Below are 25,193 nucleotides of genomic sequence, written 5' to 3' on the forward strand. Positions count from 1 at the left end.
GCGGCCTAAAACTTTTCTCTCCCCTTGAATTTCGAGTCTCAAATTTCAGGTGCGGCTTAGATTCGGGAAATTATTTTTTCCTTTATTTCGAGTCTCATTTTTCAGGTGCGGCTTAGATTCGAGTGCGGCTTAGATTCGAGTAAATACGGTAATTACATTCATTTGAGTTTTGGATACACAGGTGCTAAAAAATATGTACTGAAATTAAGAGAGTGTGTAGTTTTTGACAACATGGTAAAGATGGTGAATAACCATATTTGAACATACACATGTAAAAGAGCCAAAGTTACCAACCAAACACACAGACTTGCTACACAAAGTGTTAAACCAAATGTTTTGATGGAATTGTTAGCCATGGATTTTTATGGCCCATTGCCAAAGACGAAAAGACGTTTTGCCTCTATTTTTGTAGTGTTGGAGGTGTTTTCTAAATTTATAAAGCTTTATCTTTTGCTAAAGAAATCTGGCAAAGCAAGCTTGACTAAACTAGAACATGACTACTTTGTGAAATTTGGGACACCTAAAGCCATACTTTCTGAGAACATATCATAACCCACATGTAAAATATGGAAGGACGGTCTTGCCAACCAGGGTTTCACAGTTATGTACACTTCAACTTATCATCTGATGTGAAATCCTGTGGAACGTTACAAGAGGGAAATTGCCAGGCTATGCAGCACATACTGCAGTTAACAACCATAGATCATGGGGAGATGATGTGGAGGACATAAAGCTTGTTAATAAACAGTGTTGTCCATGGTGTAAAAGGGTTTAGTCCTGATAAAACTATGAAAGGTGAGAGCTCTTTAAATTTGGTAGATGAGAAAATACACTGACAGAAAAAAAAATGCAACACTGAAACATAATTAATGTGCAGTATGAAAATTTGGAAATATATTTGTCTATGTAATATATTTAAGTGACAACATTACAAGACCACAGGTTAACGTAAGCACAAAACAAGCCATTGCAAATGCAAAATGTTGATAGAGTAATAACTGGTGTTAACTGCCTGAATGTTGACTGCTGCAAGAATGCAAATGTACATACACTGTGTTTTACAGGTGATGGATATCAGTTTGTACAATTGAGTTCCATGTCTGTTGCACTTGGTTGGTCAATACAGGGACGGTTAAAGCTGTTTGTGGATGATGCTGGAGTTATCGTCTGATGATGTCCCATATGTGCCCGGCTCGAGACAGATCTGGTGATCGAGCAGGCTAAGGCAACATGTCAACACACTGTTGAGCATATTGGGTTACAACAGCAGTGTGTGGGTGTTTGTCACTCTGTTGGAAAACACCCACTGGAATGCTGTTAATGAATGGCAGCATAACAGGTTGAATCACTAGACTGATGTACAAATTTGCAGTCAGTGCGCATGAGATAACACAGAGTGCTCCTGCTGTCATATGAAATTGCACCCCAGACCATATCTCCAATTGTAAGTTCAGTGTGTCTAGCATGTAGACAGGTTGGTTGCAGCCCCTCTGGAGACTTCCTCCTAACTAACACAAGGCCATCACTGGCACTGAGGCAGAAACAACTTTTATTGGACAACATAACAGACCTCCACCCTGCCCTCCAATGAGTCTCACTTGACACCACTGAAGTCACAAATGGCAGTGGTTTGGGGTCAGCACATACACACTACAGGGCATCTGGCTCGGAGCTGTCCTAGAAGTAACTGATTTGTAACTGTTCATTGTATCACTGTGATTCCAACTGCTACTGAAAAAGCTGCAGCAGATGCAGTACGATGGACCAGAGCCACACACTGAACACAATCATCTTTACCCTCATCAGTGCCACATGGCTGTCCAGAGCCCAGTCTTCTTGCAACCATACATTCTTGTGATGGCTATTGCCAGCAATCATATACAGCAGCTTCTTTCCTGCCACTTTCTGCAATATTGGAGAAGGACCGTATAGCTTCTCAGAGGCCTATTAAATGTCCTCATTCAAACTCAATGAGTCGTTGATAATGGTTTCTTTGCTACCTTAAAGATAATCTTGACTAACATCAACTCATGTTCAACATCAAAAGTTTTTTTTATATGTGAAAAGATCCATTTGAAGAAGCCAGTATACGTCTGCCAAATGCATTCTATCTGGTTTATGCAAAGTCAACTAACTAATATGCTCTCAAGAATGTGGTAGATTTGAAGCCACACAAAGCAAGAATGGCACCAGCAAAAACTTGAATGTAATGAGTGAAATGAATTTTTTCTGTGTGAGGCTTGAGTGTAGAGTATATAATTTTGTTTTTGAAATACAGATATTAATTTTTTTCTTAAGTTTGCAAGGCCATTCAAGGTGGAGGATATTTCATGGAATGATGAGTGTTTATTTATTAGAAATTCATGTTTTTTTCTAAATTTGTCTACAACATGCAACTGAAGAAACAACACTGTGAAATGCAGCAATAGAAAAGAGTTACATCTTGTTGTAAATAGAATTATAAATTGTAAGATTCTGCCGTTTTCAACTGATTGCACAGGTTAGTAATAAGGAATAGGTTGAAAGACTAATTGTATCATAAAACAAAGTAACAAGCTTAAATCCCACAACACTTGTAGCTAAAGGTAAGACTGTATAGAAACAAACTTTTTATTCAAACAATTGAGAGAAAAAAAGTTACATGCAAGGGCTAAAAACAGAGCCACTAAGTGATTTACAGGGTTCTATGTAAAACATCAGCTGCATTATATTCTGTTGTATGCCACTACAGTTGAAATTTCTTCTTTCACACAATGTGTCACATTATTTGTGTTATTGGAGGAATAACTTAGGAATTTATAAGAGACAGAGAGGTCATTCTTGAGTTGGTTTATGGCAATGACAATACGTATTTAATTTTGTATTTGTTCAAAGGATGACTGCAGTGTTTTATGTCGAGTTGGATTAGGTGAGCGCAAGCGATACACAATAAACATACTTCATTTGAGTTGGAGACATTTTATCATAGACAACATCACATGATAAAATGGGGGAACATATGAAGATAACACTATGACACCATATAATACCTTTTCCTTTTTTTCCTGAGCTGCTTTCTCCTGGTTTTTTACTTTATTTTTCTTGATACATTAAAAGATTTATTTCAAGATGAGTTTTGTAATTTTGTTTCTTTGTATAGTTATGCTTCTGTCTGTGTCATCCAGCTTTCTTGAATGTAATTGCTACATTTATTTCTTCTGATGCTGTGCATCTGCACTTTGTTTCAATTCATGTTCCATGAACAGAATAAAGTGATCTCATAATTTTGTATGAAGCTTTAATTCATCATGCTCAGTGTAATGCCGAGCAATATGTCCCGAGGGTAAGGTAAAAGGTGGGGGTGCATAGTTTGGGTGGGTTGAGAAGTTCTCAGCCCACCTTTTACCTTTTTCCTAAGACCAACAAACCCAATCTTCCTGGTTAACCTATAGTTGCTGCCTTCAAAGCACCCACCAAACATATATCTGCATTGGTTAATCAATACCTCCAACCCGTAATACAAAGACTCTTCTCCTACACCAAAGATACCAACCATTTCCTGTTGCCTTAGCACTACTTGTGTCACCCTGTCAACATGGGCTGAGGGGGAATTGCTACTACAGAGAGACACTAGTTGTGTTGTTGCTTATTTTCAAAATGTTAATGATGACAGTTAATGTATGGAGACCAGTTACAGTACATAGTAGAATATTCACAACAATGCACCAGAGTTTGGTGCAGTCCTGAAAAGCTGTCTAAAGCCCGAAACAGACAACAGTGAAACTATTTGGTTATATACTAACTGTATACAGTGAAGACAGAGTAATGGGAAACTGAAGCAATTTTTCGCATTAGGCAAAAACTAAAATCCACCGAGATAGCAATTAAAGCTGAATGTGATACTGTTTGGGCAATACTCAGTATCAAGGGATGGCAAAAGCATTCAGATGGGTCTTTCTATCAACTGTCAGACTTCTCACCACCAAATGTAAGCAAAAACATCAAGAGAACCCTTAATTGGCTAATACTTATATTCTCCAATCATATTGTTACTGTGGAAGGGGACTTAACTCATTAAGCAATCAACTCGTCCAGTTTTGTAAGAGCTGCGTGACAATTTTTGTGCACACTGCTGCCTTTGTTGCCCAAATGAAGTAAGAATACTTATTTATTTTAAATCTAATTAAAGTGTTTCTTTTCCTGTCATGATTTTGAGGCATAATTACAGAGTGTGTATTTTTTCACGCTTCATGTTGAACAAGCGGGGGAGAGAGCAACACAGCTGAGCATACTTCACTGAAAATAGACCACAGCTAACAGGCAGAGTGACAATGTTCACCAACAGCCAGTGACTATAAGAAGATACTGCCATTCAGTTCATTTTCCCTCTACTCATTATTATTTTCATTTATGTAAAAAAAAAAAAAGAAAACTATGAAAAATCATGCATCATTCTCTTAGTTTGCGTTTTTCCACACTTGTATATACTTGTATGAGCTTAGAAGAGCATTCAGAAGCTTTTACAACCAATTATGCTACACTTTATATTTGAATCCAAGACAGGATACTTTGGAAAGAGAAGTGATATCTACAGAAAAGGTAAAGATAATATGATCTCTGATATTTCTATGCTTCATCAAAGTAAAGTTACAACAGAATTAATTAATATTTATGATAAGAAAGATACTGTAACAAATCTGGTCTTGAAAAGGATACTACTGTCGAAACTGCTCATATTGGAGACATACTTCACAAAATAACTCTGATCTGCTTAAAATTCACTAGTCTAAATACTAAGAGCAATGCAAGTGATCCTGCCAAAGTGTTAATCACCTCTGCCTGATGCAACAGCAACACAAATACACAATATTCTGAGTCTGCTATCTTACATCATCCAAATGCAAAAACTATCTGAATATTAACTCTAAAGTATTCCTGAAACAACCTGCACACAAAGTGAAATCACACTGATAGACAAATTTATGAAAAGGGTCTATTGCTACTTACCATGAAGATGACGCATTGAGATGCAGACAGGCACAATTAAAAGACTGTTACACTTTGAAGTTTCATCCAACACCTTCTTCAGAGAAGAAAACACACACACACACACACACACACACACACACACACACACACAAATATATATATATATATATATTCACTCTTCGTACAAGCAAGCACACCTCATACACACATGACCGCTATCTCCGGCAGCTGTGGCCGGAATGCAACTGTCACACTGAACTAATGCAGCATTCCGCAGTTGGCTGGAGAAAGGGGGGAGGAATAGCAGGGTACGGATGGGGGGGGGGGGGGAGTGTAAAGGAGAGAAACGTCTGGCGAAGCATGCAGGGACTAGATGGCAGCAAGACCAGGTTGCCAGGCACAGCGTCATGAGAGTGTGGGGGAGGGAAAGAAGGGGAGGGGGGAGGGGATGAGGAGCAGAGAAGCGAAAATAATCAGTGGGTGCACTAGCAGAGAATGGTGCACAACGAGGGTGAGGATACGTGAATAGGAAGGGGGTGACAAGACAGAGGGGGCGGAAACTGTTGGGCAGACGGTGTGGGAACAGCAGGTTACTGTAGGTTGAGGCCAGGATAATTTTATGAGCAGAAAATGTGTTGTGTGGATAACTGTCATCACCATAGTTCATAAAAGCTGCTACATATTGTAGCAGGGTAGTCTACTTTGCTCTTGGCCATAGTTTGTCAGTGGCCATTCATACTGGGTGACAATTCGTTGGTAGTCATACCAATACAAAAAGCTGTGCAATCATTGCCCAGCTGGTATATGACTTTTTTTAGATTTTTGTACTGATGTGACTACCATCCAGCTGTCCACCAAGATGACTTGGCACCACCAAACTGTAGCCAAGAGCAAAAATAACTACTACGTGTCACAACATGCTTGACTTCAATAGCTGTTTCACAACCCAAGCCATCTGGATCATTCCTTCCACCACCAGCTTTTCTTAACTGTGTAGACGGGAGTTATCCTTACAAACATTCTCTGCTCCCAAAATTACCCCAGTCTCAAGCTACAGTAATCAACTGTTCCCATCCCTTCCATTCAGTAGATTCTGACCACTCTGTAATATTGTCTGCTCCTTATTCATACACCCTCATCCTCATTATGTACCTCTTTTTGCTAATGCACCCACTCTTCTTTTCCCCTTCTCTGCTCCTCTTCTTTTCTGCTCATTCCTCCCTCCACCACGGCCTTCCAATGCTAAGCCTGGCAGCCTTGTTATGCCACCATCTAGTCCCTCCATTCTCCACCAAACAGTACACTTCTCCCAGAATGAAGCTTTCATTCAATATAACAGTTGCATCCCCACTAAAGCTGCCATAAGCAGAGGTCATATGTGCATAAAGTGTGCTTGCTTGCGTGTGTGTGTGTGTGTGTGTGTGTGTGTGTGTGTGTGTGTGTGTGTGTGTGTGTGCGTGTGCGTGTGTGTGTGTGTGTGTGTTTTCTTTCCTGAAAAAAAGCTTCAGCCAAAAGCTGCCTGTCTGCAACTCAGTGTGCCATCTTTACAGTGAGTAGCAATATATCCTTTAAATAATAATAATATTGGTATCAAAATCTGGACTTTTCATTGTTTGCTAGACAAATTTCAAATTAAACATATACACAGAAGAAATATTATGCATATGCATATTACCACAGACACATAAATCGGGGTATATTATGACATTGTGGCTAATGAGATACAGAACATGTGCAAGTATCCAGAATTGGACAACATAAAATAATAAATAATAAAAGAATAAAACATTATCCATACTATCCAAGAAGAAGAAGAAGAAGAAGAAGAAGCTGTATCCAAGGAGGAGAAGAAGAAGAAGAAGATGATGATTTGATTAATTTGCAGAGATGGACACTGCTGGTGGGAATGAGGAGAGTGTTGGAGCATTAGAGCACTCCTAAAATCATCAGCAACACATCTTGCAGTGTGCGGAGGGACTTCACTGAAGCTTTGAAAATGCAAGGGTGCATGTTTGATGGCACACAACTGAGAGGACAGCCGAACCAACACACAGACTGCAGCCATGCAAAACAACTAGATAATCAACTGAATTTGTGAAGGTAAGTCGTGGCCAATGCTGTTTGCGTAAAACTGAGGTGTGAAACTTATATATAGGCAGATGACTGTGAAAGTTTTATATAACCTAAGAGTGATGGAGGAAGTATTACATCATTTGTAACTTATAATCATTACAATGTATTTGGCACAGAAAGAGTTTAACTGTTTACATTGAAACATTCGGTTATGTTACTTTATACGTGTACTACACTTGCTGTCATTTTACAAAAATAGACTGTACCAAAAACATCACGTTTTGGAGTGATCTTTAATGTGGTACCTCATTTAATTTGTAATAAGCAAGAGTACATAAGAAATTCACAAAATCCGGCACATTAGTTTCACATGCACTAGAAATGAGACTGTGTCGCCCTATTTGCTTTTGTTAGACAATTAGGGTACAGCACGTGAGATCTAGTCAGCCAATCGCAACATCATATCTTCATTACATGAACACACAAATGCTGTGAAAAAAGACATTAAGCACTAAGTACGAATAAAATAGGAATGATTAATGTCCCAAAGTAATATACAAACAGTATAGTAAAAAGCAAAGTGATGCTTCCACATACTTTTAATGGTGAGAAATCCGAATTTGCATTTCCCCTGAAAGGTGCAGAATTTTGGTCACTAGACGTATTTGCAGCATTCTTCAAAAAAACTATTGTATCATAGTTACAATGGACAAATAAAGTTTACCCCCAAACAAAAAAGTAATGTAATATTTCTTTTGAGTGAAGTGATCAACAGAACATGTACTTGGCTGTGTAACCCATGAAATGCTCAGACTTTCTGCTGTATTGTGGGATGGCACTTCTGACATTTCAGCACTATCTCTCCCTGTTCTGTGTGTGATCAGAACAATGTGTTGGACCTATGAAGTTCGCAGTATGGTGCACTTCGAGGTGTTGAAAATCTTCAGTACTTAGTATTTTGTATGACTTAAAGCAGCTACTAATGATTGTCATCCCAGAATGAGCTTTCCTTTGGTTTTTATTCTCATGACTTCCTTGGACTGGAATTCAATAGGTTCAAAAAAAGACTTTTTTCAAAAATCTCTGAATTCTACCACACACCCACTGTCCAATGATCCTGCAGCCTGTGCTATGATTCCTTTTCCCAAATTCCAACATGTCTATTTCAGTGATGGCTCCTGGTCCTTCTAACTGTTGGGAACTGTTAATCACCCACTGGATACACCGATCACAAGAAGAACAGTAATTCGTCATACACTTAGAGCAGCCGAAATTTGTGATAAGTCTCTCCATCTTTGGATAACATGAAGAGACACACTGTAAGCCATCAGCCAGTCACAACTGTAAGATATCACAATTTTGTTCACAAATTTCTTTGTCATTTATTATTTTAATTGTAAAAAGTAAAAAATGAAACCGTGTTTGAATTTGGCGTTGGATACATTCAGTTTTCTTGTAAAGAAAAATCGTCTGTCTAGGAAGATGATGTAATTGTGATTAAACAAAACTTTTGTTAATTGTGATTTTTGATTATGATGATAATTATGAGTAGCAGAAATAAACATTTTCTGGGAAGTGTGTAAAGATTAAACTACACTGACTGAAAAGTTTATAAGAAAAACAAATACCTTGTCTTATCAGAAGCTTAAGGAAAGTTTAATTAAATTACACGTTCATATAATTACAAAAAGGGAAACAATTTAAGAGAATATATTTCTCTATCAGATTATGAATGGATCTGACTCGTACAAGAACTACAAGTTTTCAAAATATTAAAAGTTTGTTTAATTCAAAGATGGCAAAGTCTTAAAGCTTAAGAATTTAAGCATTAAATAATCTGTTTGATAGACCTTTAGAGAGAAAAAATTTAACTCTGCTGATGCTCACCAATACAAATAAACAATATTCTGAAGCTGTTATCTTACATCATCCAAATGCAAAACCATATGGATAATAACTACTCCACACACGCACACACACACACACACACGCACACACACACACACACACACACGATCACACGATCTAAGTGCAACAAACAGAACTGATTTCTTTGAGGACGTCCATATTAAAACTGGTAACAATGTCCATGAGGCAGTTCTAGCAACAATGATTACAAACAACAAAGGTCAGCTAAACAAGTAGGAACACTGTGTGTTCAGTAATCTAGGTAAGGAACAGTCTCGCCATATCACAAAGAGAAACTCAAAACATTTACCTCTAAGCAGGTGCCTACAAAGGAACTGTGGTTTCATGTTTATGAGATTAGCTGGCCAACACTCGACAGATATGAACCTAGCAGATCAATTCATGATGGGAAGCGACTACTGCAAAATGGATGTACAGGTTGGTTATAATTAAACTTCCACTACTTCAGAGGCCCTCATGAAAAATGAGTTATCATAGGACAATGAAACTTTGTGGAAACATTTTTAAGGACATGTGGAAGAGAAATCATTGTTGCTAGAACTGCCTCATGGACATTGTTACCAGTTTTAATATGGACGTTTGTTGCACTTAGATTGTGTGTGTGTGTGTGTGTGTGTGTGTGTGTGTGTGTGTGTGTAGTAGTAGTAGTAGTAGTAGTAGTAGTAGTAGTTATTATCCATATGGTTTTGCATTTGGATGATGTAAGATAACAGCTTCAGAATATTGTTTATTTGTATTGGTGAGCATCAGCAGAGTTAAATTTTTTCTCTCTAAAGGTCTATCAAACAGATTATTTAATGCTTAAATTCTTAAGCTTTAAGACTTTGCCATCTTTGAATTAAACAAACTTTTAATATTTTGAAAACTTGTAGTTCTTGTACGAGTCAGATCCATTCATAATCTGATAGAGAAATATATTCTCTTAAATTGTTTCCCTTTTTATAATTATATGAACATGTAATTTAATTAAACTTTCGTTAAGCTTCTGATAAGGCAAGGTAATTGTTTTTCTTATAAACTTTTCAGTCAGAGAATCAGAGGCTCAGACGGTTTTGCGACCGTGTTGGCTGCAGATTCCTTGACTTGCGCCATAGGGTGGTGGGGTTTCGGGTTCCGCTGAATAGGTCAGGAGTTCACTACACTTAGCTGGCGGCTAAACGGGTAGCGGAGGCTGTGTGGCGTGGACTGGGCGGTTTTTTAGGTTAGAAGGCATCGGGAAAGTACGGGGTGGGCTGCAATCTCAAAGGGTGCATGGCAAATACAGGACCTGCTTGGATCAAGGAACAGTCGGAATTGTAGTTGTAAATTGTTGTAGTTGTGCTGGGAAAGTCCCTTAGCTTCAAGTGCTAATAGAAAGCACAGAAGCTGAAATCGTTATAGGTACAGAAAGCTGGCTAAAGCCAGTCTGCAGAAATTTTTACGAAGTCTCAGACGGTGTTCAGGAAAGATAAATTAGGCAGAATTGGTGGTGGAGTGTTTGTGTCTGTCAGTAGTGGTTTATCTTGTAGTGAAGAAGTAGATACTCCGTGCAAATTGGTATGGGTGGAGGTTATACTTAACAGTCAAATTAAGTTAATAATTGGCTCCTTCTACCAACCCCCAGACTCCGATGATATAGTTGCTGAACAGTTCAGAGAAAATTTGAGTCTCGTAACAAACAAATACCCCACTCGTACGGTTACAGTTGGTGCGGACTTCAATCTTCCCTCGATATGTTGGCAAAAATACTTGTTCAAAACCGGTGGTAGGCAGAAAACATCTTCGGAGATTGTCCTAAATGCTTTCTCTGAAAATTATTTCGAGCAGTTAGTCCACGAACCCACGCGAATTGTAAATGGTTGCAAAAACACTCTTGACCTCTTAGCCACAAACAATCCAGAGCTGATAGAGAGCATCATGACTGATACAAGGATTAGTGATCACAAGGTCGTTGGAGCTAGGCTCAATACCGTTTCTTCCAAATCCACCAGAAACAAACGCAAAATAATTTTAGTTAAAAATGCGGATAAAGTGTCACTAGAAGCCTTCCTAAGAGAGAATCTCCATTCCTTCCGAACTGACTATGCAAATGTAGACGAGATGTGGCTCAAATTCAAAGATATAGTAGCAACAGCAATTGAGAGATTCATACCTCATAAATTGGTAAGAGATGGAACTGATCCCCCGTGGTACACAAAACAGGTCCGAACGCTGTTGCAGAGGCAACGGAAAAAGCATGCGAAGTTCAGAAGAACGCGAAATCCCGAAGATTGGCTAAAATTTACAGACGTGCGAAATTTGGCACGGACTTCAATGCGAGATGCCTTTAATAGGATCCGCAACGAAACATTGTCTCGAAATTTGGTAGAAAATCTGAAGAAATTCTGGTCATATGTAAAGTACACAAGCGGCAAGACGCAGCCAATACCTTCGCTGCGCAATGCCGATGGTACTGTTACCGACAACTGTGCCGCTAAAGCGGAGTTATTGAACGCAGTTTTCCGAAATTCCTTCACCACGAAAGACGAATGGAATATTCCAGAATTTGAAACATGAACAGCTGCTAGCAGCAGTTTTTTAGAAGTAGATACCTTAGGGGTTGCGAAGCAACTCAAATCGCTTGATACGGGCAAGTCTTCAGGTCCAGATTGTATACCGATTAGGTTCCTTTCAGATTACGCTGATACAATAGCTCCCTACTTAGCAATCATATACAACCGCTCGCTCACCGATAGATCTGCACCTACAGATTGGAAAATTGCGCAGGTCGCACCAGTGTTTAAGAAGGGTAGTAGGAGTAATCCATCGAACTACAGACCTATATCATTGACGTCGGTTTGCAGTAGGGTTTTGGAGCATATACTGTATTCAAACATTATGAATCACCTCGAAGGGAACGATCTATTGATACGTAATCAGCATGGTTTCAGAAAACATCGTTCTTGTGCAACGCAGCTAGCTCTTTATTCGCACAAAGTAATGGCCGCTATCGACAGGGGATCTCAAGTTGATTCCGTATTTCTAGATTTCCGGAAAGCTTTTGACACCATTCCTCACAAGCGACTTCTAATCAAGCTGCGGGCCTATGGGGTATCGTCTCAGTTGTGCGACTGGATTCGTGATTTCCTGTCAGGAAGGTCGCAGTTCGTAGTAATAGACGGCAAATCATCGAGTAAAACTGAAGTGATATCAAGTGTTCCCCAGGGAAGCGTCCTGGGACCTCTGCTGTTCCTGATCTATGTAAATGACCTGGGTGACAATCTGAGCAGTTCTCTTAGGTTGTTCGCAGATGATGCTGTAATTACTGTCTAGTAAGGTCATCCGAAGACCAGTATCAGTTGCAAAGCAATTTAGAAAAGATTGCTGTATGGTGTGGCAGGTGGCAGTTGATGCTAAATAACGAAAAGTGTGAGGTGATCCACATGAGTTCCAAAAGAAATCCGTTGGAATTCAATTACTCGATAAATACTACAATTCTCAAGGCTGTCAATTCAACTAAGTACCTGGGTGTTAAAATTACGAACAACTTCAGTTGGAAAGACCACATAGATAATATTGTGGGGAAAGCGAGCCGAAGGTTGCGTTTCATTGGCAGGACACTTAGAAGATGCAACAAGTCCACTAAAGAGACAGCTTACACTACATTCGTTCGTCCTCTGTTAGAATATTGCTGCGCGGTGTGGGGTCCTTACCAGGTGGGATTGACGGAGGACATCGAAAGGGTGCAAAAAAGGGCAGCTCGTTTTGTATTATCGCGTACGGAAGAGAGTGTGGCAGATATGATACGCGAATTGGGATGGAAGTCATTACAGCAAAGAGGGCGGCGAGATCTATTTACGAAATTTCAGTCACCAACTTTCTCTTCCGAATGCGAAAATATTTTGTTGAGCCCAACCTACATAGGGAGGAATGATCATCGAAGTAAAATAAGAGAAATCAGAGCTCGAACAGAAAGGTTTAGGTGTTTGTTTTTCCCGTGCACTGTTAGGGAGTGGAATGGTAGAGAGATAGTATGATTGTGGTTCGATGAACCCTCTGCCAAGCACTTAAATGTGAATTGCAGAGTAGTCATGTAGATGTAGAAATAATGAGTAAACCATTGAAAAACACACATTTTAATGACCACATGAGAGAGTAATATTTGTTAATTGCTTACCACGTTTATGTTCCAGGATACAAATGTTGCTCAATGTGATGACTATCTACATTTGCGACAGCCCTTTAACTACACTAGAGATTGTTTGGTGCACTTCTTCAATGGTGGACCACAGAATGTTCAGCTGTCATGACACATGTGCACTGCTCACGTGGTGCACTGTCAGCCATGGCAACAGTAACTTCTTCAACAATCTGTGGTGCAATTGGCTATCGGCCTCTCCCAGGAGCAAATTCCCAAACTGCCAGTTAATTCAAATTTCTGAACCACCTTATATTCCTTTAATGTGTTGATACTCGCCACAAGCAGCATCGCTATTGCTGTTGTGTTGATAAAGTAGTTTTACAAGTAAAGTCCTGCTCACCTCTTCCTGATTCATGTCTGCAACTGTCAAGTACACTGATGCTTGTTTTCCAACCCTATGTCATCGTACCAGACTGGCACCTAACAGCAAGTCATAACATTACACACCATTAACAATGCAAATCCTACAGTGCACAGTCTGAATATCATTCCTATAAAGTTTTGTATCCACATGCTAAATAGTTTTCCATTTACACCGGCTTAAGTAGCAAAAGTTTAATTATAAACATCCTGAAAAACAAAGTATAGGCCTATAGATAGTGAGATGCTGAATGAAACACATTTGACGGTTTAGATAGCAGTGTGTGAGTTTTTAATTACTACCGTAGCAGAATCTTGTTGAAAGCTCTCTCACAAAGCCCAAAGAAATTCTGGCCATATGAAAAGGTTATCAGAGGTGTGATTGTCAATGTCCAAACACTCATGGATACAACATGAACTGAAATTGAGGGTAACAAAGTGAGAGGGAAATACTAAGCTTTGTTTTTCAATATTTCTTTAGAAAGAAAGAATGAAAATCCCTAGCTTAATTCTCACAATTATTAGTGATGTAGATATTAGTATCAGTTGCATCGAGACACAACTGAAATTTCTAAAATTAAATAAGGGTTCAGGTCTGATGGTTTCACTGTCAGATTCTATATGTAATTGATTGCCAATTCACCCCCATGTTAAACATAATATCCTTTAGATCCTTCAAACAAAAAACTGTCACCACCAGCTGGAAGAAAGTATAGGTCACACAAGAAAGATAGCAGAAGATCCTCAGAACAACTGTCCTATCTCATTGGTAACCACATGTTGCAGAATCCTAGAAAATATTCCGAGTTCAGCTTAAGGAGCTACTCCAAACAAAATGACCTCGTCCACGTCAAGCAGCATGGATTTTTGAAACACTGGTGATGCAAAAACCTAATTTGCAACTTTTTCACATGAAATCTTGAAAGCCGTGTATAAAAGCAATCAGGCAGATGCAGTATTTCTTGACTTCCAACAAGTGTGATTCACACCAATACCATCTGGGTATCAAATGGAATTTGTGAGCGCATTAACGACTTCTTGGAAGGGAGGACACAGCATGACAGCTTGGATGGAAGGCATAGAAAGAAGTACAAGCAATTATAGATGTTGCCACAGGAAGTTTTTTAGGAACCTCGCTGTTCATGTCTTAAATTAGTGACCTGGTAGACAATATCACTAATAAGACATTCTGCAAACAGTTATCTATAATGAGATACTATCTGAATAAAGCAGCACAAATATCCAGACACATCTTGATATGGACTCTAAAACTGTGCCGTACAACGCTCAGCAACTTGCTTTAGATGTTCAGAAAGGAAAAATGTGTCATTCACAAAATGCAGAAACTAAGTATCCTATGACTACAACATCAATGAGTCCTAACTGGGATCAGTCAACTGATGCAAATGTTTGGGTGTAACAATTTTTGGGGTTATGATATGAAATGATACCAAAGGTTCAATCACAGATAAAACAGTTCACATACTTTAATATATCAACAAAAACAATCAATTTTACCCTTCCCTTCAATCCTTGTGCCAGGACGAGGAGTAACTGGCTCCAGAAGCTCGCAAATTTCAATATATTTATGTGTGTTTTCTCTTGTCACCATTTGGTCAGTAGATTTTTTTGTCAATCGTAAGTTCACCTACTTTAGTTCATTTGTGGGTTACAGGGTAAATATAATTAGTCTTTAAAGCGGACTGCTCACAAAACACTCATGATTGGCACCCATATCAAATATGAAAAATGAAGGATATTGAACATATACAAAGGAGGCAGTATAAATGGTCAGAGGCTGATTTGACACATGAGAGAGTGCAGGAAAAGACAGAATGCTGGCATTCCAGGCCGAACTCCCAGAGATAGTGATCATGTGTGCTTGTCTGCATGTGTGTATGAATGGTGCGTGTTTCTGTTTTGCTGATGAAGGCTATAGCTGAAAGCTTTGGCTGTCTTTTAATTGTGCCTGTCTGCAATTTAATTTATCCTTGCCTACATTGTTGATATTTCTACGTGGAGCTTCCACTGTTTGATACAAGAGAATGCCATAAGAATGTTGGAAACCCTTAATGGGCAGTTACTGTAAGATATATGTTAACTATACAGCAAAAATCACTTTTCAGGAGCCAGTATCAAGTGAGAAATCTAGAAATATTCTCAAGTTCCCTCGGTATTGTTCCCAAAGGCACCACAAAGACAGTATCAGATTAAACCCAGCATGCACAGAGGCATTAGCACAAAGACAAGTCACACTAAATGCAGTATGCATGGAGGAATTTAACCAGTCATTCTTTCTGTGAACAATATGTGGAAGGAAGTGAAAGAGACTGTAATATGTAGTGCAATGGAGAATCCATATGATCAGCACAGTTCAGCGCAGCACAGCACAGCTGTGAATGGAGTATGAATGCAGATGGACACACACACACACACACACACACACACACACACACACACACACACCCCACAGAGTGTTTAGCAGGTTCTTTCAGTAACAACAGTTTACTCACCACAAGAGAATTGCTCCCATTTTTCTATTAATCTATCTCATAATGACAAATACTTTGACATACCATTTGCACTGAAGAGAGAACTGAACAAATTTGACTGTAATTTACTTTACATGGAAGCTACTAGTACTTCTGTGTTAAGTTATGGCATTTTTACTTTTTTGGGTTCTGGTGTGACTGCATGTTGCATATGTTTCTAGGGTATTAACAGTAAGCTATGTGAATACAATATGTGAGGAATGAAACATTCACAATGCAAAATCTTTACTACTATTTTTATGTTTTGTTTTATTAGAGTAATATGCAAGAGTTTTATTTTATGGCTTTATCTGAGGCGACATACTTACAGGGATAGATGTGTCCTGCAGAACAGAAAGGAAATACTTGTGACCATTGTCTCGTACCAGATCAGCTTGGCATGACTGAAACAACAATAAGTTAACAGAGACTTATTATGAATGAAGTATTCTTTGATAGCAAAATAATGGAACAGATGACTCATACTGAAGAAGTAATGCTGTGTACCAATTTTGTTTTGTCTTGTTCTAAATATGATTCAAGAGTGGATCACCACTGTATTGTATCCTCTGTTATATAGCTGACAACATATTTACCAGGTGACAGACTGAAATAATACATTTATGAAAAATACCCAACTTACGCCGTCAACAGCTAGTATTTTTGCCCATATGAACACCAAAAGTGGACGTAACTCTCGTGCTGAACTCTGAAGAAGTTTCAGTACATAAGGAAAAATTCCAACAGACAGAGCTAAGTTAACAGCCCATGGTCCAAGATCTAGAAAACGACCCAGAAGTTCCAATGCACGCAATCGATGAACTTGGCTTAACAGCACCTGTAACATATAACTGTAAATTACATTTAGAAACACATCCAAAATGCAATACATGTACACACTCAAATCTTCAATATAAATACATAAAAGTACAAAAAAAACTATATCTAATCTTTGAAATGTGAATATTCCTTGATTAGGGAAGAAATAAGGGTAGGTTGGAAACAGCTGGGAAGGAGGGACACATCGCTCAATCCCCAGCTGAGATGGGTCCACTTGTGACCTTGAGGGAAGACAAAAGATGCAAGGGATGGCATCAAAGAAAGCAGGAGATAAAAGATAGTACATTGGTAAGCATTATGCCAGCTTCAGAGATGCTAGGAGGACAGAGTTCTAAGTGAAGATGGACCCAGATTATACACACATGGAACACTTACAACATTCATACTCAAGTATCCAAAAAGTTTACCAGAGTCTATATAAAATTACAATGAACAAATAAGTATAAAGTACATAAAGGGATATTTATCAATATATTAAAGTAGACAAATAAAATGTATTGTGAAAAGGAAAGTTGCTAATCACCACAGAGCAGAGTTGTTGAGTAGCAGATAGGCACAACAAAAAGACTGTCACAAATACAGCTCTCGGCTAGTAAGGCATTTGTCAAAATTAGACAACAAACACACAAATACACTCTCATATAAACACAACTCACACACTTGACGGCAGTCTCAAGCAACTGAGGCCACACTGCGAGCAGCAGCACCAGTGCATGATGGGACTGATGACTGGGTGGCGGTAAGTTGCAGCTGGTGTGGGGAGGGGGAGGGATAGTAGGGCAGGTGTGGCGGACAGTGATGTGCTGTTGGGCAGCGCATAAGGATAAAAGAAGACAGGGCAGCTATGTGCCATCTGGAGGTTAGACGGAGAACAGCGGAGAGGTGGGGAGGTGGGGGGAGTTTGGAAAAGGAGAGGAGTAAAAAGACTGGGTGCGATGGTGGAATGAGGGCTGTGTAGTGATGGAATGGGAACAGAGAAGGGGCTACATGGGAGAAGACAATGACTAATGAAGGTTGAGGCCAGGAGGGTTACGGGAATGTAGGAAATATTGCAGGGAAAGTTCCCACCTACACAACTCAGAAAAGATGGTGCTGGTGGGAAGTATCCATGTGGCACAGGCTGTGAAGCAGTCACTGAAATGAAGGATGTCATATTTGGCAGCGTGCTCAGCAACAGGGTGGTCCACTTGTTTCTTGGCCACAGTTTGTCGGTGACCATTCATGCGGACAAACGGCTTGTTAATTGTCATGTCGACAAAGAATGCAGCACAGTGGTTGCAGCTTAGCTGCTTAGCTTGTAGATCACATGACTGGTTTCACAAATAGCCTGCCTTTGATGGGACAGGTGATGTTTGTGGCCGGACTGGTGGGAGGATGAACATGTCAGGTCTTGCATCTAGGTCTATTACGGGGGTATGAGCCACGAGGCAAGGAACTGGGAGCAGAGGATGTTTAGGGATGGATGAGTATATTGTGTAGGTTTGGTGGACAATGGAATACCACTGTGGGAGGGGAGGGAAGGGAAGGATAGTGGGCAGGACATTTCTCATTTCAGGGCATGGCAAGAGGTAGTCGAAACCTTGGCGGAGAATGTAATTCAGTTGCTCCAGTCCTGGATGGTACTGAGTTATGACAGGAATGCTCATCTGTGGCTGGATGGTGGGACTTTGTGGGGTGGTGGGAGACTGGAAAAATAAGACACGGGAGATTTGTTTTCATACAAAGTTGAGAGGATAATTACGGTCTGTGAAGGCTTCAGTGAGAACCTCTGTATATTTTGAGAGGGATCGCTTATCATTGCAGGTGTGACAACCATGGGTGGCTAGGCTGTATGAAAGGGACTTCTTGGTACGGGATAGGTGGCAGCTGTCAAAGTGGAGGTATTGCAGGTGGTTAGCAGGTTTGATATGGATGGAGGTACTGTTATAGCCACCTTTAAGGTGGAGGTCTGTAGTAACCACAACCAACTGCGGGAACGCCATGGGCTGCGGATCGGAGCCGCCAGGCGGGGAAGCCACCGGCAGTGTAGCACGCACCACCGGGTAAACACAAGGACGAGTCGGACGACAGACCAACGACAACCAACGACAACCGACCACGACAGACTATGACCGACACACCAAGGAAGAGATAAACAACGGAGGTTTGTAGAAACCACAACACCAAACACCAACAGTAAATCCACTCGGAACCAGAGCCAGGCAAAAGTCAACAACGAGCCACGACAAGAACGCAGTACTGCCGAGATAGAAACTCAATCCAGAGCGAGTACCAGACTGGCTGGACTAGGACAGAGCGGGTCCCTATATACGAAACCGGAGGGAGCGGCTATTGGCCGCTGTCTGCACGTGGTGTAGCGGTGGCGCCCTCGCTGCGCGAGAGCCGCTGCGTGGAATAGCCGCCGCGGACGCGGAGCCGTCTATGGGCTGACCACGTCCATTTGTTCTGGCGCGTGTTCGACTTCCGCGGCATGAGGTACTAGAAGGTCAACCTCTAGGAAGGTGGCTTGTTGGGTTGAGTAGGACCAGGTGAAGTAAATGGGAGAGAAGTTATTAAGATTCTGGAGGAATGTGGATAGCATGTCCTCACCCTTGATCCAAATCACAAAGGTGTCATCAATGAATCTGAATCAGGTGAGGGGTTTAGGACTCTGGGTGTTTAGGAAGGATTCCTATAGTTGGCCCATGAAGAGGTTGGCATAGGATGGTGCCATGCAGGTATCCACAGCCGTACCACACAGGTGCCCATCATCGTACCATGGATTTGTTTGTAGGTAATACCTTCAGACGAGAAGTAATTGTGGGTGAGGATATAATTGCTCATGGTGACTAGGAATGAGATTGTTGGTTTGGAATCTGTCAGGAGTTGGGAAAGACAGTGTTCAACAGCGATAACGCCATGGGCATTAGGGATATTTGTGTAAAGGGAGGTGGCATCAATAGTGACAAGCAGGGCACCATGTGGTAAAGGAACAGTCGTTGTCCTCTTCCGTCCAGCTCCTCCTCTATTCCCATACCAGCACTACATAGCCCTCATTCCTCCATCACACCAAGTCTTTTTACTCCTCTCCTTTTCTGCTACACCTCCCCACCTCTCTGATGCCCTCCCTCAAACCTCCTGACTGCGCGTAGCTGCCCTTCCCTCTTCTCATCTTGTCCCTGCGCACTCCCCAACCATATGTCACTGTCTGACACCCCTACCCTACTATCCCTCCCCTTCCCCACCCCAGGCTGCTCCTTATCACCATCCAGTCGCCACTCCCAACATGCACTGGTGCCGCTGCTCGCAGTGTGGTCTCAGTTGCTTGTAACTGCAGGCATGTGTGAGAGAGTTGCATTTGCGTGAGTGTGTATGTGTGTGTTTGTGATCTAATTCTGAAGAAGGCCTCATTGGCCAAAAGTTACATTTGTGACAGTCTTTTTGTTGTGCCTCTCTGCAACTCAGCATCTCCACTATATGGTAGGTAGCAGCTTTCCTTTTCATAATATTGTTACATTCCATCCTAGATTTGCCACTGTTTAAATAAAATGTACAGTGCACAATGCGTGCTCATGTACAAATTTCTGCATCAAAATACAATCATAGCCTTTACACAAAATTCTACTCAATGAAAGAAGAATTGGATGGATAACAGCACTAAAAGTTTGGAAACACTTGACTTGCTGACTGATGACTTATACCAGTACACAAGTAAGAGACAACCACTTTCATACCTAATGAAATGATCTTAAATTTTAAAACTCATGCTGATCTCACTAATCAACACTTAGACATGACTTTTGGTGAGGTCATTCAGCACAGTCACATACATTGGTTGGTTGGTTGGTTGGGTTAAGGGACTAAACAGCAAGATCATCAGTCCCTCAGTAGCTCATCTGGATGTTCTGATGATCAAAGTATGTAGGAGTGGTAAGACAGAGGCATTGAAGGCAATACTGCTCCAAGAGCTCAGAAGGAATTTAGGAAGAAAGGAAGAAGTGTAGAGATCAGACCAGTACCTAGATCAGAGCAAATGAGGGGTTACTCAGAGGTCATCCACTGGCAAGAAAAGCCTCACCCTGCATCTGACCCCCAGGCTGATGATGAGCGAAAACAGTTACATAGAAAAGAATGTCTTCTAGCTGGCAGATTCAGAGCAGTAAAAGTGAGAAGGCTAAAAATGTGATGAACAACAGTTCAACTATTAGTAATAAAAATAAGAGGGGACAAATTGGTCAGGCAGCAGGTGGGTAACCCTGGGGCTCTGCCTATGATGGGAGCCATCTCACCCACAGCCATCCCACCTGAGTGTTACATCTAAAATAGAAAACCCCTCCGCTGACCCAATGGTAGTGTAGGCAAGGAATTCAGAAGTCCATGGTCAACATAGAAGGCCAGAAGAAAGGGCCATTCCATCAGGATACGAGCTACTGTCTGTAAGGCTTCACAACTATAATGTGGGGGTGGCTCATTATGCATATGTTAGTCTGGTACAACCAATGCAGAGGCAACATTGGACAGTGGACTCCTTCCTCAAAATGTACACGGACACTGACATGTTTGTATGGGTGCACGAAAGCAAGGTCTTTAACACCCACATGGAAACAGAATGAGATGTGTGTCTGCGAAGTACACAAAACGGTAAGATAAAACAGCAGGTAAAACATAGTGCTGTTGGAAAACCTATGTGCGTACCCGCACAGGGCCACAGAACAAAGTATTGCATCAGTAATAAAACATTAACAACACAGGAAGATAGTGATATAAGGAGCTTAAACAATATCGCAAATGGACGTGGCTGGCTGACCACAAGAATAAAAAAAGGAGAAGAAAGTCACTCTGCAAAACACTAAAACATCCAGACTAAAAGTTTAGACCAGAGTCCAGACACATCAAAAAACTTTAAAACCTTAGTCACACTCAACTCACCATCAGCTGAAATAGAGGGCAGATCCCCACCACTATTTGCTTCTGCCAATGTATCCCACCTAACCTTCGCAACCTCTTAGTTCATCCCTATGAAATCCCCAAACCACCTTCCCTACCCTCTGGCTCCTACCCCTGTAACCGCCCCCGGTGTAAAACCTGTCCCATGCACCCTCCCACCACCACCTATTCCAGTCCTGTAACCCGGAAGGTGTACACGATCAAAGGCAGAGCCACGTGTGAAAGCACCCACGTGATTTACCAACTGACCTGCCTACACTGTGAAGCGTTCTATGTGGGAATGACCAGCAACAAACTGTCCATTCGCATGAATGGACACAGGCAGACAGTGTTTGTTGGTAATGAGGATCACCCTGTGGCTAAACATGCCTTGGTGCACGGCCAGCACATCTTGGCACAGTGTTACACCGTCCGGGTTATCTGGATACTTCCCACTAACACCAACCTGTCAGAACTCCGGAGATGGGAACTTGCCCTTCAGCATATCCTTTCTTCTCGCTATCCGCCAGGCCTCAATCTCCGCTAATTTCTAATTTCAATTTGCCGCCGCTCATACCTCACCTGTCTCTCAACTTCATCTTTGCCTCTGTACATCTGCCCCGACTGACATCTCTGCCCAAACTCTTTGCCTTTACAAATGTCTGCTTGTGTCTGTGTATGTGTGGATGGATATGTGTGTGTGTGCGAGTGTATACCTGTCCTTTTTTCCCCCTAAGGTAAGTCTTTCCGCTCCCGGGATTGGAATGACTCCTTACCCTCTCCCTTAAAACCCATATCCTTTTGTCTTTCCTTCTCCTTCCCTCTTTCCTGACGAGGCAACCATTGGTTGCGAAAGCTAGAATTTTGTGTGTATGTTTGTGTTTGTTTGTGTGTCTATCGACCTGCCAGCGCTTTTGTTTGGTAAGTTTCATCATCTTTCTTTTTAGACAATATAAAATATGGTGGACAGAGATGCCACAAGCTTCACAGAATGGGGGATCCTCTCACTGTAGTAACAAGCTACCTGTGAGAGGACAGTGCCCAATTCGAAGAGGCAAGAAGGTCGCTTCACCCCGCCTGAGCAACTGGCAGGCTGTTGACTTCACCAACCACAGCTTATTGGCCATCACCGCCAGCCATTCCTCATCCCACAACTGCATGTACTTCCTGTGTAGAGCAGAAACGAAGACTGCAAGGGAATAGGATATTGTGTCACATCCTGTCCGCTGCACACCTCCTTGACAGCCAAATTAGGCTGTTCATTTCCCCATATCCCTACATGACCTGGCACCCAGCAGAATGACACCTGCTTACCCTGCCATTGGAGCAATTACAATTGGCCATATACCAGCTGGACCAACTCCTCAGCTGGGTACAGGTTCTGTAACAACTGTAAAGCACTAAAGAAATCAGAGGAAATGAGAAACCACAAATATGACGCATCTGCTCCGGCGCCTTCAGGACCGTGTGGAGCTCTGCTGAGAAAATGGTATACTTATCAGGAAGGTGAATCCTGGTGACATGGTCGAGGAACATGACAGAGCAGCCAAGGGAATTCCCTTGCTTCAAGTCATCAGTGTACACTATTGTGAAACCATGATGCACATCTAAAATGTTAAAAAACAGAGATTGGAATGTAAAATTTGATGTACAATCTTTCTTAAAATTTGTCAAGTCTAAAATAAGTCTGGGCCTCCGGAGAAGCCCAGGTGGGAATCTGCTCCCACCGCGATGTAAAACATGAAGACCAGACACACCCATCCCTAGAAGGCAATCCTGTGCAGGAATCCCAAAGGGCATCGTTGCTTGTTGCCAGTTACGAAAAAGCCTTTCCAGTGAAGGCCGAGCAATGGTACAGTAGGTGGGTGTGTATGGTGCGGACACTGTTTTATACATCTGGCGCACCGCAAGTAGCCATTGCCTGATGTGAAGTGGCAGTCCACCAGCCTCTCCACAGAGGCTGGGTATGGGACTAGCTCTGAATGCCCGAGTGGCCAACCGAAGCCCTTTAAGGTGTACCACGTCCAACATCTTTAAATAAGACAGTCTCGCAGAACCATAAACTGTGCACCCATAATTAAGCCAAGACCGGACAAGTGCCCTGTAAAACCAGAGCAGATCAGTCCTGTCTGCTCCCCATGAAATGTGGCTAAGACATTTTAAAATACTTAAAGCCTTCAGTGGCCGTTTTTTTCAGATCCTTACGACCACACAAGCTTAGAGTCAAATATGAGGCCCAGAAACCTCACTGTGACTTTAAAAATAAGAACAGTGTCTCTCATCCTCAACTTAGGAAAGTTTAAAATGGAACGAGAACAGTTAAAAAGAACATACACCAACTTCTCGGTGGAAACCTTAAAACCACTGTTCCCATTCATCCAAACGTCCAAGAGTTAGTTGCAACTGACGTGTTGTCATTGCGAGGCCTGAAGAAGAGCAAAACGCAGAGAAGTCACCCACAAACAGAGAACATTGGAGAGGACTTTTCACTATGAATGTAATGCTATTAATAGCTATGGCAAAGACAGTCACACTTATAATACTACCTTGAGGAACACCATTCTCCTGCTCAAAGAGTTCAGACAGGACATCACTGACTCGGTATCTAAAACATCGTGGCAAGAGGAAGAACTGAACAAAAATTGGAAGAAAACCACAAAAACCCCATTTGTGAAGCTGTTCCAGGATAATATGCCTCCAAGTAGTATTGTAGGCCTTCTCAATATCAAAAAAATATACCTAGAAGGTGATGCCAGTATAGGAAAGCCTGTTGTATAGCTGCCTCCAAGACAGCAAGGTGGAGCAATACCCCCTGAACCCACAGTGAAAGTGACTAAGGAGTTGTCTGGATTCCAAGATCCAGACAAGGCAGCAGTTGGCCATCTGCTCCAAGGTCTTCCCGATGCAGCTAGTGTGAGCAGCACTACGGTAACTACTTGGGCATGTACCGTCTTCCCAGGTTTTAAATGAGGAATGAAAATTGCCTTACGTCACTAGTGACCTGATGCAAAAATGGCATTGAAAAGTGTGAGGAGCATATCTTTGTTTCACCTTGTGACATGCCGCAACATACTGTAATCAATCCTGTCATGACCAGGGGATGTGTCATGAGCTGCAGACAATGAAAAATCCAGCTCCCACATGGAAAATGGTCAGTTGTAATCTTCATCAGAGGTGGACCAGAAGTCCAAACTACACCTCTAAGCAACTGCTCTATGATGCTGGAAACCTGGATTCTGAATGGCTGTTGCAGTAACTGTGGCAAAATACGCCATTATAGTGTAGAAAATGTCTCCCCCAGAAATTCTTCTGGTAGTCTCCCACATAACAGAACTTTTGGTGGAATTATTAATGGTGTTCAGGAACTGTTGCTATGAACTCTTCTTCCTCTCTCAAATAACACTTTGCCCTCACCACCTAAAAGGCTG

At 41.4% G+C, this 25,193-nt stretch overlaps 1 protein-coding gene across 2 annotated transcripts in view; it reads right to left on the reverse strand.

The window, feature by feature from the left end:
- LOC124596648 (regulatory-associated protein of mTOR) overlaps positions 1 to 25,193 on the reverse strand; it is a 320,526-nt gene that overhangs the window by 158,491 nt on the left and 136,842 nt on the right. For both annotated transcript variants that reach the window (XM_047135883.1, XM_047135882.1), the window contains exons 10-11: positions 16,664 to 16,858; positions 16,350 to 16,424 (exon numbers count right to left, since the gene is read on the reverse strand). In XM_047135883.1, the coding sequence (XP_046991839.1) occupies positions 16,350 to 16,424; positions 16,664 to 16,858 (270 nt within the window). The remainder of the gene's footprint in view (positions 1 to 16,349; positions 16,425 to 16,663; positions 16,859 to 25,193) is intronic.

The sequence above is a fragment of the Schistocerca americana genome, chromosome 2, assembly GCF_021461395.2.
Source record: "Schistocerca americana isolate TAMUIC-IGC-003095 chromosome 2, iqSchAmer2.1, whole genome shotgun sequence".
Taxonomy (NCBI): Eukaryota; Metazoa; Arthropoda; class Insecta; order Orthoptera; family Acrididae; genus Schistocerca; species Schistocerca americana.